Source organism: Saccoglossus kowalevskii, chromosome 2, assembly GCF_978046115.1.
Source record: "Saccoglossus kowalevskii chromosome 2, keSacKowa6.1, whole genome shotgun sequence".
NCBI lineage: Eukaryota > Metazoa > Hemichordata > Enteropneusta > Harrimaniidae > Saccoglossus > Saccoglossus kowalevskii.
Window position 1 is genome coordinate 3139026 of NC_140642.1, and position 16332 is coordinate 3155357.

Here is a 16332-nt window from a genome sequence, read left to right on the forward strand (position 1 = left end):
AGTCTTTGGACAGAGAGACACTGTGTGTGTGTGTTTACTAAATCTGAATTGTACAACTGTATGTGTTTCAGGTGGAATAGTCTTTGGACAGAGAGACACTGTGTGTGTGTGTTTACTAAATCTGAATTGTACAACTGTATGTGTTTTAGGTGGAATAGTCTTTGGACAGAGAGACACTGTGTGTGTGTGTTTACTAAATCTGAATTGTACAACTGTATGTGTTTCAGGTGGAATAGTCTTTGGACAGAGAGACACTGTGTGTGTGTGTTTACTAAATCTGAATTGTACAACTGTATGTGTTTCAGGTGGAATAGTCTTTGGATAGAGAGACACTGTGTGTGTGTGTGTGTTTACTAAATCTGAATTGTACAACTGTAATAATAATAATAATAATAATAACTTTATTGCATCCTTAGAATTACAAATGTTCTATTGGTTTACAGCAATAAATATATAAGTGATTAAAAAAAAAAATCAAAGTACGATAACGTAAAAAATAGAAAAAAAAGAGTCAAGGTATTATATCCAAAAAAAGCTCATTTCTTAAAATAAATGATTTATGTAAAAATTCCCCTAAAAGTTTTATTATATTTCTGTCATTACTTTTCATTAAATATGTGAATTTTTGCAGGTTGGTAATGATTTCTTTGGGGAATAAAATATTGGAAATAACTGTATGTGTTTCAGGTATGTGTATGTATGTGTAAAATATTGGAAATAACTGTATGTGTTTCAGGTGGAATAGTCTTTGGATAGCGAGACACTGTGTGTGTGTGTTTACTAAATCTGAATTGTACAACTGTATGTGTTTCAGGTGGAATAGTCTTTGGACAGAGAGACACTGTGTGTGTGTGTGTGTTTACTAAATCTGAATTGTACAACTGTATGTGTTTCAGGTGGAATAGTCTTTGGACAGAGAGACACTGTGTGTGTGTGTTTACTAAATCTGAATTGTACAACTGTATGTGTTTCAGGTGGAATAGTCTTTGGACAGAGAGACACTGTGTGTGTGTGTTTACTAAATCTGAATTGTACAACTGTATGTGTTTCAGGTGGAATAGTCTTTGGACAGGGAGACACTGTGTGTGTGTGTTTACTAAATCTGAATTGTACAACTGTATGTGTTTCAGGTGGAATAGTCTTTGGACAGAGAGACACTGTGTGTGTGTGTTTACTAAATCTGAATTGTACAACTGTATGTGTTTCAGGTGGAATAGTCTTTGGACAGAGAGACACTGTGTGTGTGTGTTTACTAAATCTGAATTGTACAACTGTATGTGTTTCAGGTGGAATAGTCTTTGGACAGAGAGACACTGTGTGTGTGTGTTTACTAAATCTGAATTGTACAACTGTATGTGTTTTAGGTGGAATAGTCTTTGGATAGCGAGACACTGTGTGTGTGTGTTTACTAAATCTGAATTGTACAACTGTATGTGTTTCAGGTGGAATAGTCTTTGGATAGAGAGACACTGTGTGTGTGTGTTTACTAAATCTGAATTGTACAACTGTATGTGTTTCAGGTGGAATAGTCTTTGGATAGCGAGACACTGTGTGTGTGTGTGTTTACTAAATCTGAATTGTACAACTGTATGTGTTTCAGGTGGAATAGTCTTTGGATAGAGAGACACTGTGTGTGTGTGTGTGTGTTTACTAAATCTGAATTGTACAACTGTATGTGTTTCAGGTAGAATAGTCTTTGGACAGAGAGACACTGTGTGTGTGTGTTTACTAAATCTGAATTGTACAACTGTATGTGTTTCAGGTTGAATAGTCTTTGGATAGCAAGACACTGTGTGTGTGTGTTTACCAAATCTGAATTGTACAACTGTATGTGTTTCATGTGGAATAGTCTTTGGATAGAGAGACACTGTGTGTGTGTGTGTTTACTAAATCTGAATTGTACAACTGTATGTGTTTCATGTGGAATAGTCTTTGGATAGAGAGACACTGTGTGTGTGTGTTTACTAAATCTGAATTGTACAACTGTATGTGTTTTAGGTGGAATAGTCTTTGGACAGAGAGACACTGTGTGTGTGTGTTTACTAAATCTGAATTGTACAACTGTATGTGTTTCAGGTGGAATAGTCTTTGGACAGAGAGACACTGTGTGTGTGTGTTTACTAAATCTGAATTGTACAACTGTATGTGTTTCAGGTGGAATAGTCTTTGGATAGAGAGACACTGTGTGTGTGTGTTTACTAAATCTGAATTGTACAACTGTATGTGTTTCAGGTGGAATAGTCTTTGGACAGAGAGACACTGTGTGTGTGTGTTTACTAAATCTGAATTGTACAACTGTATGTGTTTCAGGTGGAATAGTCTTTGGACAGAGAGACACTGTGTGTGTGTGTTTACTAAATCTGAATTGTACAACTGTATGTGTTTCAGGTGGAATAGTCTTTGGACAGAGAGACACTGTGTGTGTGTGTTTACTAAATCTGAATTGTACAACTGTATGTGTTTCAGGTGGAATAGTCTTTGGATAGAGAGACACTGTGTGTGTGTGTTTACTAAATCTGAATTGTACAACTGTATGTGTTTCAGGTGGAATAGTCTTTGGATAGAGAGACACTGTGTGTGTGTGTTTACTAAATCTGAATTGTTCAACTGTATGTGTTTCAGGTGGAATAGTCTTTGGATAGCGAGACACTGTGTGTGTGTGTTTACTAAATCTGAATTGTACAACTGTATCACGGCAAATGTGATATCCCAGAGTTCAATGCGTTTTGTACCATCCAATATACACTTTATCTCCGCACGAGGGCGCAATTTCAAATTGAAAGAAAAACTAGCATACACGCTATTACCATTCTATGACCTCAATTGACCCACCAGCCTCATTCCCAACTTGATACTGGAATTCTCATTTTTTTGATGTATTTAAAGTTTTTTACCCGGATCGTTTTAACCATTTCAATAAATAGTTATAGACTATAATTGATTATGCGAAATTACTGCATTTTTGGTGGTTTTTGGCCTACTCCTCTCACTGTTATGTTAGAATTACCGCGAGAGTGCCTCCCATGGATTGTCAGCATGGCGGCTCACAAAGTTACGTTCGGTAAGTCCTTTTTTTTTACGTTTTACACACAAAAAAAGCAATTTTTAGAAAATAACGTTCGATTTCTTCCATTGTTGGCGCCTTTTTTGTTGCAAAAATGCTGGTCGTGAAAATGAAAAACGTAATTTTGTTAGGGATTTCGAGAGCTTTACAACGATATGTAGATCGACCATATACACGTTATGTCCCTCATAGGAGTAGTAAATAAAATGTCATAATGTATTTTGTCATTAATTTGCATACCATATATACACTATTGAGATAATATATACACTATTGAGATACTATGGGTATAGGGATAAAATGAACATTTTCCATGTATCTGTTTTTGATACCAATGCATTTCATTCGTTTCTCTCAATATTATTTTCTGACATATTATTTATAATAAATTATGTAATATTAAAGTGAGAATATACTAAATATAGTTAATAACAAATGATTTTCAAAAAAAATGTGCCACGCCCCCTCCACTTGCCCCATTTCTCCAGTAAACGTGACACACATTGATGTGTTTGAAGTTGAAGAATTAATACCTAGAAAATAGTGTCATTACAAATTTGACAATTTAGGCTGACTTTAGAATAGTTTTACCAAGTGTAAATAATAATTTATTATTATGACAGATTTTTTATATTAAATATTGAGATTAGTTTAATAACAAATGATTTTCAAAGAAAATGTGCCAGGCCCCCTCCACATGCCCCATTTTTTACAGTCAAAGACTTCATAGAAAATAGTGTCATTACAAATTTGACAATTTAGGCTGACTTTAGAATAGTTTTACCAAGTGTAAATAATAATTTATTATTATGACAGATTTTTTATATTAAATATTGAGATTAGTTTAATAACAAATGATTTTCAAAGAAAATGTGCCAGGCCCCCTCCACATGCCCCATTTTTTACAGTCAAAGACTTCATAGAAAATAGTGTCATTACAAATTTGACAATTTAGACTGACTTTGGAATAGTTTTACCAAGTGTAAATAATAATTATTATGACAGATTTTTGATATTAAATATTGAGATTAGTAATGCATCTTGTGTTTTGTTTCAGATCTTTTGTGCTGAACTTACCATGGACAGTTTGCATGTGACGAGTGATACCTGGCTTGATTTTATATACAACATGGAGATGTGATGCGCATAGTGTGCATTTGTATTCCTTGTGTGTGCCAAATAAAATTTCAAAATGTGATTCAGCAGAATCCAACAAATTCACTTCAATGTGTTCAGTGTATTTAATTTCAAATGCTAGTGAAGCTGCTTCAAGTTTCTTATCAAGTTTGTTAAGATCATCCTTTTTAGTAACTTGAAGTAACTTTGCTGAATGATTTGCTTCATTAATTTCAACCTTGGTATCAAATTGGTCGACCAGTTTTGTTTCATATTGCTTCACATCATGTTTTTGATCTTTTGTATAAATTCCAGTTGTTGGTCGATCTTTTGAGTCTCGTTGAAGAGCTTGTCAATTAGTTTACCCACGTTTCTCAATGTAGCATGAAGGTGATCCATAGTGTATTCATTTATGGGGTCATACTTTATAAGAGGATGATTACTCTGACCATTACTTTTTTCTTCTGCCCATGAATTCATATCCGCAAGAGTGATAGACATATCCCATTCATGATTTGGATTGTGACATTTATGAACTGTAGCCAAACATAAATTGCAGAAAAAAATGGTATTCTTTCTCTGCAAGACCAAACTTTTATACTTTTCATCTCGTTCCAGTTTTCTACAGTATTTCATCCCCTTTATACCATGTTGGGCAAATTTTTCAGTGCATGCCAGAACAGGAAGAATATCAACTTCTATCAGTGCATCACTCTCTGAGGCATTTATAATGGCAAATGGAATGCGGCTTGCATCAGAAGACTGGATTTGGATTTCTCCATACTTCATTACCATTATATTTTATCAGATGTATAGCACCACTGATGGCAAATTGAAATTTTGGGACACTCCCTTGAAATCTTGGAAAGTGTGGCCACCCTCACCTACAACTATTTCTAACTTCTGTCTCTCATTTTCATCATCAAGGTCATAATCCAATTTCTTTTCAGTCAATATGTTGAGGACACTTCTCCAAACCAGGCCTTCAATATCATGAACAAACCAGCCCTTTTTATTTTGAGAGGCAGTTTCTGACACCATAGTGTGGAACCGTTTCAAATTATTTCACAAAGTGGTTAATTTGAGAATTCAATTTAACAGAAGGAGGCAGAATATCTGATGTAATGGCTTCCTTGAAAAATGATACAGATAATACTGATTTGGCAAATGTTTTATCTTTATTTAATCGTAATTGCCAAAGGGCACTCTCATCAAATCCAGACAACTTTTCACCTACTGCCTGGTGCTGATTTAAGATTTTACTGATGTAGGCTCGACTCTCAGTGGCTTTCTTAGAAATTGCTGATCTTTTCGTGCTAAATAGAACTGCAAGAGAGACTTCCAAATATTTTTTTGAATCATCCCATTCGTGACCCTTTAAATTTTCCAGCAAATTTCTCACCACTTGTCTTACTTGAGATGGCCCTTTTTGAATGATCAAATCGGAAAGTTGCCCTATTTCATTAGCAACTAGCGATCTCGCCTTCATCAGCTTAAATCTGTGAAAAGCACGGCTGGCAATAGAGCTTGCAGTCATTCCCATAACGAACAAATCATTCGACGCGATAGCATAAAATCGCCTACAAACCATTCGAAGTGAGCACATCGTTTTAACTTTCTCGAACTGTAAACTATAGTCATCACTGTCATTAAAAAAGCAACAAAACGTGAATATTCGAGTCAAAATCTCGGAAGAAAGATCAGAAAGCGAACGACTTTGTGTGCCGACGGACAACATCGGCGATCGAGTGAGCAGTTGAAGCCAATTTCCCACGTAATTTTGCGGCTAAACTTGCCTGCTTGACTCTTTTGGATACTCTTAGCATGATTGTGTAGGAATACGTCCAGAAAATGTGATATTGGTACAATAAATCGCACGATAAGCACATGGAAGGCTAACCCGGAAACAACTCAAGCGCTAAAAACGTTTTTTGCGCAGAACGATGCCAGAATTTCAGTTCTGCGCATAGCAATATGCGTTGGTACAGAACGTGTTGAATTCTGGGTAAAACCTCGTACCGTGTGTATGTGTTTCAGGTGGAATAGTCTTTGGATAGCGAGACACTGTGTGTGTGTGTGTGTGTGTGTTTACTAAATCTGAATTGTACAACTGTATGTGTTTCAGGTGGAATAGTCTTTGGATAGCGAGACACTGTGTGTGTGTGTTTACTAAATCTGAATTGTACAACTGTATGTGTTTCAGGTGGAATAGTCCTTGGACAGAGAGACACTGTGTGTGTGTGTTTACTAAATCTGAATTGTACAACTGTATGTGTTTCAGGTGGAATAGTCTTTGGACAGAGAGACACTGTGTGTGTGTGTTTACTAAATCTGAATTGTACAACTGTATGTGTTTCAGGTGGAATAGTCTTTGGATAGCGAGACACTGTGTGTGTGTGTGTGTGTGTTTACTAAATCTGAATTGTACAACTGTATGTGTTTCAGGTAGAATAGTCTTTGGACAGAGAGACACTGTGTGTGTGTGTGTTTACTAAATCTGAATTGTACAACTGTATGTGTTTCAGGTGGAATAGTCTTTGGATAGAGAGACACTGTGTGTGTGTGTTTACTAAATCTGAATTGTACAACTGTATGTGTTTCAGGTGGAATAGTCTTTGGATAGAGAGACACTGTGTGTGTGTGTGTTTACTAAATCTGAATTGTACAACTGTATGTGTTTCAGGTGGAATAGTCTTTGGATAGAGAGACACTGTGTGTGTGTGTTTACTAAATCTGAATTGTACAACTGTATGTGTTTCAGGTGGAATAGTCTTTGGATAGCGAGACACTGTGTGTGTGTGTGTTTACTAAATCTGAATTGTACAACTGTATGTGTTTCAGGTGGAATAGTCTTTGGATAGAGAGACACTGTGTGTGTGTGTTTACTAAATCTGAATCGTACAACTGTATGTGTTTCAGGTAGAATAGTCTTTGGATAGCGAGACACTGTGTGTGTGTGTGTGTTTACTTAATCTGAATTGTACAACTGTATGTGTTTCAGGTGGAATAGTCTTTGGACAGAGAGACACTCTGTGTGTGTGTGTTTACTAAATCTGAATTGTACAACAGTATGTGTTTCAGGTTGAATAGTCTTTGGATAGCAAGACACTGTGTGTGTGTTTACTAAATCTGAATTGTACAACTGTATGTGTTTCAGGTGGAATAGTCTTTGGATAGCGAGACACTGTGTGTGTGTGTGTTTACTAAATCTGAATTGTACAACTGTATGTGTTTCAGGTGGAATAGTCTTTGGACAGAGAGACACTGTGTGTGTGTGTTTACTAAATCTGAATTGTACAACTGTATGTGTTTCAGGTGGAATAGTCTTTGGATAGCGAGACACTGTGTGTATGTGTGTTTACTTAATCTGAATTGTACAACTGTATGTGTTTCAGGTGGAATAGTCTTTGAATAGCGAGACACTGTGTGTGTGTGTGTGTGTGTGTGTTTACTAAATCTGAATTGTACAACTGTATGTGTTTCAGGTAGAATAGTCTTTGGACAGAGAGACACTGTGTGTGTGTGTTTACTAAATCTGAATTGTACAACTGTATGTGTTTCAGGTGGAATAGTCTTTGGATAGAGAGACACTGTGTGTGTGTGTTTACTAAATCTGAATTGTACAACTGTATGTGTTTCAGGTGGAATAGTCTTTGGATAGCGAGACACTGTGTGTGTGTGTGTTTACTAAATCTGAATTGTACAACTGTATGTGTTTCAGGTGGAATAGTCTTTGGACAGAGAGACACTGTGTGTGTGTGTTTACTAAATCTGAATTGTACAACTGTATGTGTTTCAGGTGGAATAGTCTTTGGATAGAGAGACACTGTGTGTGTTTACTAAATCTGAATTGTACAACTGTATGTGTTTCAGGTGGAATAGTCTTTGGACAGAGAGACACTGTGTGTGTGTTTACTAAATCTGAATTGTACAACTGTATGTATTTCAGGTTGAATAGTCTTTGGATAGAGAGACACTGTGTGTGTGTGTTTACTAAATCTGAATTGTACAACTGTATGTGTTTCAGGTGGAATAGTCTTTGGATAGAGAGACACTGTGTGTGTGTGTTTACTAAATCTGAATTGTACAACTGTATGTGTTTCAGGTGGAATAGTCTTTGGACAGAGAGACACTGTGTGTGTGTGTGTTTACTAAATCTGAATTGTACAACTGTATGTGTTTCAGGTGGAATAGTCTTTGGACAGAGAGACACTGTGTGTGTGTGTGTTTACTAAATCTGAATTGTACAACTGTATGTGTTTCAGGTGGAATAGTCTTTGGATAGCGAGACACTGTGTGTGTGTGTGTGTTTACTTAATCTGAATTGTACAACTGTATGTGTTTCAGGTGGAATAGTCTTTGGACAGAGAGACACTGTGTGTGTGTGTTTACTAAATCTGAATTGTACAACTGTATGTGTTTCAGGTTGAATAGTCTTTGGATAGCAAGACACTGTGTGTGTGTTTACTAAATCTGAATTGTACAACTGTATGTGTTTCAGGTGGAATAGTCTTTGGATAGAGAGACACTGTGTGTGTGTGTTTACTAAATCTGAATTGTACAACTGTATGTGTTTCAGGTGGAATAGTCTTTGGATAGCGAGACACTGTGTGTGTGTGTGTGTTTACTAAATCTGAATTGTACAACTGTATGTGTTTCAGGTGGAATAGTCTTTGGACAGAGAGACACTGTGTGTGTGTGTTTACTAAATCTGAATTGTACAACTGTATGTGTTTCAGGTGGAATAGTCTTTGGATAGCGAGACACTGTGTGTATGTGTGTTTACTTAATCTGAATTGTACAACTGTATGTGTTTCAGGTAGAATAGTCTTTGGACAGAGAGACACTGTGTGTGTGTGTTTACTAAATCTGAATTGTACAACTGTATGTGTTTCGAGGTATGTAAGGGTGCATAAATACGCCAGTTGCGAGTGGTGGGTTGCGAGTAGCAAGTAGCAAAATGTGTCAGTTGCGAGCGCTCGAAAGTGGCAGTTGCTAGCGCTCGAAAATGGCAGTTGCTAGCGCTAAAAATAGCAGTTGCTAGTGGCGATTTGTATGTAGTTGCGAGTGCTAGCTACATCAGCATTGTGTGAAATAAAATTAAGTCAGATGTCCTAGCCACTTGTTTTCAAGTTACATGTGTTGAAATGTAGCGAAATTTTGAATGTCTACGAGGCTACACTGAGCCATGGACGTACTAACGTAGCAGTTGCGAGCGAGTCTGGCCGCTAGATCAATCGGAACTATGTGAAATAATAAAAATAAGTCCTCGCCCCCGATGTCTTAGCGACACATTTTCTTGTTGCGAGTGTTGACATGTATTGGTATTCTAAATCTCTATTCATTGAAATCGCCGATTTCTAGACATCTCGACCCAAACATTTCTCGACCCAAGACACTTCGTCCCAGATTGGTCATCTCGACACAGACACCCTGGACATCTCGACCCTTCGCATCGACGCGACCCTATCTGTGTTTCTTGTTATTGTTTTTTTTTTTTTTTGTATGATTATTGACCATGGTTAATGTATTTCCAATTCATTAATTTGAGTCAAATAAAATTTACTATACTATATAACATTGAATGTTTTGTTTGATGATTGATAAATACACATACACAACTTGTCTTTTCCGGTGTTTCTTTTCCCTTGCCATCATATTCAATATACAAAAATAGCACGTGTGTCTGTCCGTTTCAATGAGCGAAAGACGCTGGTGAGACTGTGTCACAACGTGTTCTATAAATTTCTAACGCCCGTGGTCGGCGCCTTTGATTGCATTTATTTTGGGTTTTTTATTCGCGAAATATATCACTGGCAGCGATTGTTTTGACATGTATCACAACTGAATGTTCAAGCTGACTTTGTTTTGGCTATAGGTGTAGGTGGGTCGAGATGTCCAACGAAAAATGGGTCGAGATTTTTGGGGGTCGAGATGTCCAGTACCCGAAATGATTTTTCCGCCGATAGCCCCGACATGCTATAAATCGATTGCCTTTATTCACGGTCAGGCGATTACATGGAAATTCTGAATTGCGTCTTCAAGTATTAAAGTGAGGGAATTGTATGTAATTCCTACTTGAACTGAGTCAATATGTTTTGTTTAAATCACGAGGTCGGTTGGGATGGAGGTGAAGCTGACTCCAGGTGTGAAATCCCGGTGTTTCCATTCATCGAGACTTGTGTGACCATGGAAGGTACTAACGTTAGTACCTTCCATGGTGTGACACGCATCCGGTTGAACCATGGAGCTAAATGGTTAAATCAACAATGTAAGCGTTTTGGTAATTGTAAACTCGCAACAATCTTGAGACGACAAGAAAAAAAAATAACTATAGCGAAGTCAGCAAACGGATGGAGTCTCACGAAGGTGTATAAAACACATTGTGAATGTGTGTCTACGCGCGGTCAATGTGAATGTCTTCACAGAATAGAGATAACAGTCCCATGACCTGATCGCCAAGTCGTGGCGCCAGTGTCTATAGGACAGAAACAGACAATGAATAATAAATAAATGCGTTTAGTCCGTGCGATTTGCGTCGATGTTGCCAAGTCCAAGTGGGTCGTCGGTAGGATGACAGTAATATCAATGAAATAATGCATGTTTTTTTCCGAAATTTAATGGAAACTTTAAAGCATTTAATAAGTGTGTGAGAATACACACTTGTTGACAGAAAGCACTTGTCGAATAAATACAATGGGGCGTGGGCGGCTACAGTTGTTGAAAGAGAATAATTATCGACTGGATACAATAATGTTGTCACAAAAATATGTAGGACCTTGATTGAATACAATGACCGGCGAAAAATATATATTGAACGCAATGAAGCGTAATCAAGTCACCCACTGTCGTTGTTTAGAGTATGTCGCTTTTTGACGTTTTACTTCAAGTGTGTCAAAATAATATTCTTTGTTTATATACACTGTACTAATCGGGCTCTGGCAAAACAAAGCATTTCATTACAAAAAGGGCATACATAAAAAAACGCAATGTGGAACGATTGTTTCCCGTTGTGGTAGGTTCACTCCCGAAAGCAAATTATGTGTGATAAATATGCATGTATATAAATTGTATTCAAAAACACCTCGCGTTATTTTTACTGCAACAATTGGAGTTTAATGTTTATTCCTAAAGTTTGATGAGTCGTCAGTCACTTCATGCAAAATTTTGCAGGCGAAGCGCGGGCGGAGATTGACAGCACATCGCGTTTGTTGTTGTTGTGCTGTTTAGAATTAGCTTTTTTCAGCATTTAACAGATTGCCACTTTAACCTTTTGTGAAGGCATCAACTGTTGACAAACAATAAAAACTCATAGTCATAGCGGCTTCATTAATAATGTGCATGCTGGTCCAAGATAAAATGCCGTCGGTCTCGTCGTTTCGCGACCTCAGACCACAATGCGATAAATACCACACCAACATGGGATCAGTTTTATCTGTTATATTTTCCCGAACATGACACCTACCTACGTTCTGAATGTGTAACAGGGCCGCCCTAAAATTGCATTCCAATGATTCGTTTCTGACATAAAAATGACATTCAATAACAGTCACTTTAACGCAAAATATGACTGTTAGTGAGAACATGGATGTACTAACAAATATCACTGTTACCTTAAATCAGAGCATTGTACCGTCCGATGTACATAAAACTCAAACAAAGGTCAATTTAATATTTCGAATGAACCGACGATATGACGCTGTTTACAGTGATTTTGTATTTTTCTCGGTTAAAAAACGGCGATTACGGGAACGAGAGTACAAGTCCGCTTTAAATCCTCGCAACAAGAAAATATGCCGCTAAGACATCGGAGGCGAGGACTTATTTTTATTATTCACACAGTTCTAGCGGCCCGACTCGCTCGCAACTGCTACGTTTAGTCACCATCCCTCAACACATGAGGGACGGTGGTTTAGTGTACAGTACCACACACGCACAAATAGCATCGTAGACATTCAGAAATTCATTTCAACACATGTACATGTAACTTGAAAACAAGTGGCTAGGACATCGGACTTAATTTTATTTCACACAATGCCGATGTAGCTAGCACTCGCAACTACATACAAATTGCCACTAGCAACTGCTATTTTTAGCGCTAGCAACTGCCATTTTCGAGCGCTAGCAACTGCCACTTTCGAGCGCTCGCAACTGACACATTTTGCTACTTGCGACTCGCAACTCACCACTCGCAACTGACGTATTTATGCACCCTTACATACCTCGTGTTTCAGGTGGAATAGTCTGTGGACAGAGAGACACTGTGTGTGTGTGTTTACTAAATCTGAATTGTACAACTGTATGTGTTTCAGGTAGAATAGTCTTTGGACAGAGAGACACTGTGTGTGTGTGTTTACTAAATCTGAATTGTACAACTGTATGTGTTTCAGGTAGAATAGTCTTTGGATAGAGAGACACTGTGTGTGTGTTTACTAAATCTGAATTGTACAACTGTATGTGTTTCAGGTTGAATAGTCTTTGGATAGCGAGACACTGTGTGTGTGTGTGTTTACTAAATCTGAATTGTACAACTGTACGTGTTTCAGGTGGAATAGTCTTTGGACAGAGAGACACTGTGTGTGTGTGTTTACTAAATCTGAATTGTACAACTGTATGTGTTTCAGGTAGAATAGTCTTTGGACAGAGAGACACTGTGTGTGTGTGTTTACTAAATCTGAATTGTACAACTGTATGTGTTTCAGGTAGAATAGTCTTTGGATAGAGAGACACTGTGTGTGTGTTTACTAAATCTGAATTGTACAACTGTATGTGTTTCAGGTTGAATAGTCTTTGGATAGCGAGACACTGTGTGTGTGTGTGTTTACTAAATCTGAATTGTACAACTGTACGTGTTTCAGGTGGAATAGTCTTTGGACAGAGAGACACTGTGTGTGTGTGTGTTTACTAAATCTGAATTGTACAACTGTATGTGTTTCAGGTGGAATAGTCTTTGGACAGAGAGACACTGTGTGTGTGTGTTTACTAAATCTGAATTGTACAACTGTATGTGTTTCAGGTGGAATAGTCTTTGGACAGAGAGACACTGTGTGTGTGTGTTTACTAAATCTGAATTGTACAACTGTATGTGTTTCAGGTGGAATAGTCTTTGGACAGAGAGACACTGTGTGTGTGTGTTTACTAAATCTGAATTGTACAACTGTATGTGTTTCAGGTAGAATAGTCTTTGGACAGAGAGACACTGTGTGTGTGTGTTTACTAAATCTGAATTGTACAACTGTATGTGTTTCAGGTGGAATAGTCTTTGGACAGAGAGACACCGTGTGTGTGTGTTTACTAAATCTGAATTGTACAACTGTATGTGTTTCATGTGGAATAGTCTTTGGATAGAGAGACACTGTGTGTGTGTGTGTGTGTGTGTGTGTGTGTTTACTAAATCTGAATTGTACAACTGTATGTGTTTCAGGTGGAATAGTCTTTGGATAGAGAGACACTGTGTGTGTGTATTTACTAAATCTGAATTGTACAGCTGTATGTGTTTCATGTGGAATAGTCTTTGGACAGAGAGACACCGTGTGTGTGTGTTTACTAAATCTGAATTGTACAACTGTATGTGTTTCATGTGGAATAGTCTTTGGATAGAGAGACACTGTGTGTGTGTGTGTGTGTGTGTGTGTGTGTGTGTGTGTGTGTGTGTGTGTGTGTGTGTTTACTAAATCTGAATTGTACAACTGTATGTGTTTCAGGTGGAATAGTCTTTGGATAGAGAGACACTGTGTGTGTGTGTTTACTAAATCTGAATTGTACAACTGTATGTGTTTCAGGTGGAATAGTCTTTGGACAGAGAGGTCAGGTGCTGTATTCAACAAACTTAAGTAAGTTCAGTGCAAGTTTGATGAATTATGCAAGTCATGTTGTTGTCTCGGTAACCTGTCAGCAGCATGTAATTGCTGGCTCCAAATTATCATACCAGAAAAAAACTTGGTTAATTCGTGGACATACAGTTTTCATTCAGTTTCCTGTTTTATGAAATATAGCATAAAATTTGTAATATCATAATATGTTAATGTTATGTAATATGTAACAACTGATTCCTGCTTTACATCAAATATTGATGTAAGAATTTCTTTTTACAAAAATGAAATAATATCACTTCTGTATTTAATTTTCCTAGACATCTCGTGACACAACATTCTTTTAAACAACATTTCATTAATCTCCACATTTATAAAAATGTAATATTGATTATTTTATTACCACGAATTAATCAAGTTTTTATGGTACTTAAATATGCACAGTGTACTATCCTCTCTGTAAGTCTTTCCCGCCTTATAAGGAATTGTCAACTATATTGCTTCATGTCGTTCTTGTTCTTTGTCCTATTTTTAGATGGGCTTGCCGATCACCTGTGTGATCGTTTAGTCAGTGTATTATTTGAGATTTGGATACTAGCTTGTGCCCGGTGCTTTCCGTCACCACCGCTTTGGAAGACTCTACGTGATATGTGTGCTACATGGAGACACCATTCTTCACTAGTTGAGCAGTGGAATAGAGTGAATAAAGTGCTTACATCAAGAGTACTAAAGTTCTTACATGGGCCAAACTTCCCTCCACTGAAAGTTGGTATGTTTCTTGTATTGATATGGCATACTGTATTTGTTTTATTAATAGCACATAGGTAAAATACAGAGGTGTTCAAAATAAGTTATATTTTTAATGCAGTGTACAACAAATGTAAGTCTATGTGCATTAAATGAGATCGATTGGAGATGCATTTGCAACAGAATAAATATAGTATTCTTCGTAATGTTGTACTGTAAAACCATTTATTTTATAACTCTATTTTCATTTACCAGTTAAACAATGCATTCTATTGTAACTTGATATTTTCATGTAAATTTAATTTAGCGACTTTTACTTTTGTGTGTTCTTAAAGTGGCAATAGCTGTGATTTTGAACTACATAAAGATAACCAATCTTACCGCAATATTGTTTTAGACATTGTATAAACACAATGACCTTACGCAAGGCTAATTGTCACCTAAAATCAGATGTAAGAACTGAAGGTCGAGTGGTCGTCATTTTCGTTGTGAACTGTAGAAAAGTATGACACACGACACACTATGATGGCACATAAAATTACCAGTGAGAGATCTGTAGAAAGAGACTTAACCTCTCAAGCTGACAACTTATTTGACATTTTCCCCAGGGCGCCCAGTACCATAAACCTAGCTATTGCCCCTTTCAATGTAAGTCCAGCCAAACAGGGACAACATGATTTAATATAACTTTTCTTTTGTCAAAATATCATTTAATGTAAAAATAAACTGTCACATGAGCACCAAGCAAGGCTTGAACGCCTTTCAAAATTTTGCCTTACAAAATTATTAGATATTTCCATCACAATTTTAATCATTACAAGACAACACTTTCAGACTTGAAATTGAAATGATCCATGAGCTGTGTTTTCAAATTTTTAATTTTACAAAATTTTTGTTAAACATAAAAATAAATGCTAGTACAGACAATGTAAGATCTGTTATTTTGGTAGTGCAGTAGTATACCTGGGTTCTATAAACAAAGGCAAGGTTTTAATTGTTTCACTATGTTATCCTCCAGGAGATGAAGACTCCAATATTGTACCAAGTGATATGGACAATGACTCAATTGCTCAGAGTTGGTTTCGGTTCCTACATGTTCTTAGTAATCCAGTTGACCTATCAAGACCTGTCATCATCAGCAACACTCCTAAGTTTCTACATCATGCATTGACAAGTGAAGATGTGATTGATCCCCATCAGCATCCATGTCTGAGATCTTTGCCATCTATCTATCTCAAAGCCATGAAAGGAATATCTGTGCTTGTCGATGCTTTTCTTGGTAGGTAACACAAGTCTGTGTTTTTGTAGACTCATTTGCACCTAGTATAGGCCAACGTACAGTACAGTACAGTAACCAATACTAAAGCAAATTCAGAAAGTGCAGATTGCAGAATAGCGGGAAGAAGAACAATGTCCTGAGTTGATTGTTGCATTGAAGATGTTTTGAATATACCTGTCCGGTGTGGGAGTAGGGAAGAAAAGAATTCAGTAGCTTGGAAATAACTATGCAACAAGGCAGTGATAAGGTGTCATAGACAAGACTACGACCATACTTTGACTGGTTTATTCAATAAACTTAAGACTATAAATACA

The 16332-nt window shown here is 37.0% G+C and overlaps 1 protein-coding gene and 1 long non-coding RNA gene across 3 annotated transcripts in view; both read left to right on the top strand.

Moving 5' to 3' along the window:
- The window catches only part of LOC102803423 (ral GTPase-activating protein subunit beta-like), an 86791-nt gene that overhangs the window by 20198 nt on the left and 50261 nt on the right, over positions 1 to 16332 (top strand). For both annotated transcript variants that reach the window (XM_085507811.1, XM_085507817.1), the window contains exons 4-5: positions 14528 to 14761; positions 15758 to 16018. In XM_085507811.1, coding sequence (XP_085363937.1) covers positions 14528 to 14761; positions 15758 to 16018 — 495 coding nt within the window. The remainder of the gene's footprint in view (positions 1 to 14527; positions 14762 to 15757; positions 16019 to 16332) is intronic.
- LOC146748051 (uncharacterized) lies at positions 3024 to 4285 on the top strand. The gene is made up of 2 exons (XR_014931591.1): positions 3024 to 3061; positions 4122 to 4285. It is a non-coding gene; the product is annotated as an uncharacterized LOC146748051 (long non-coding RNA).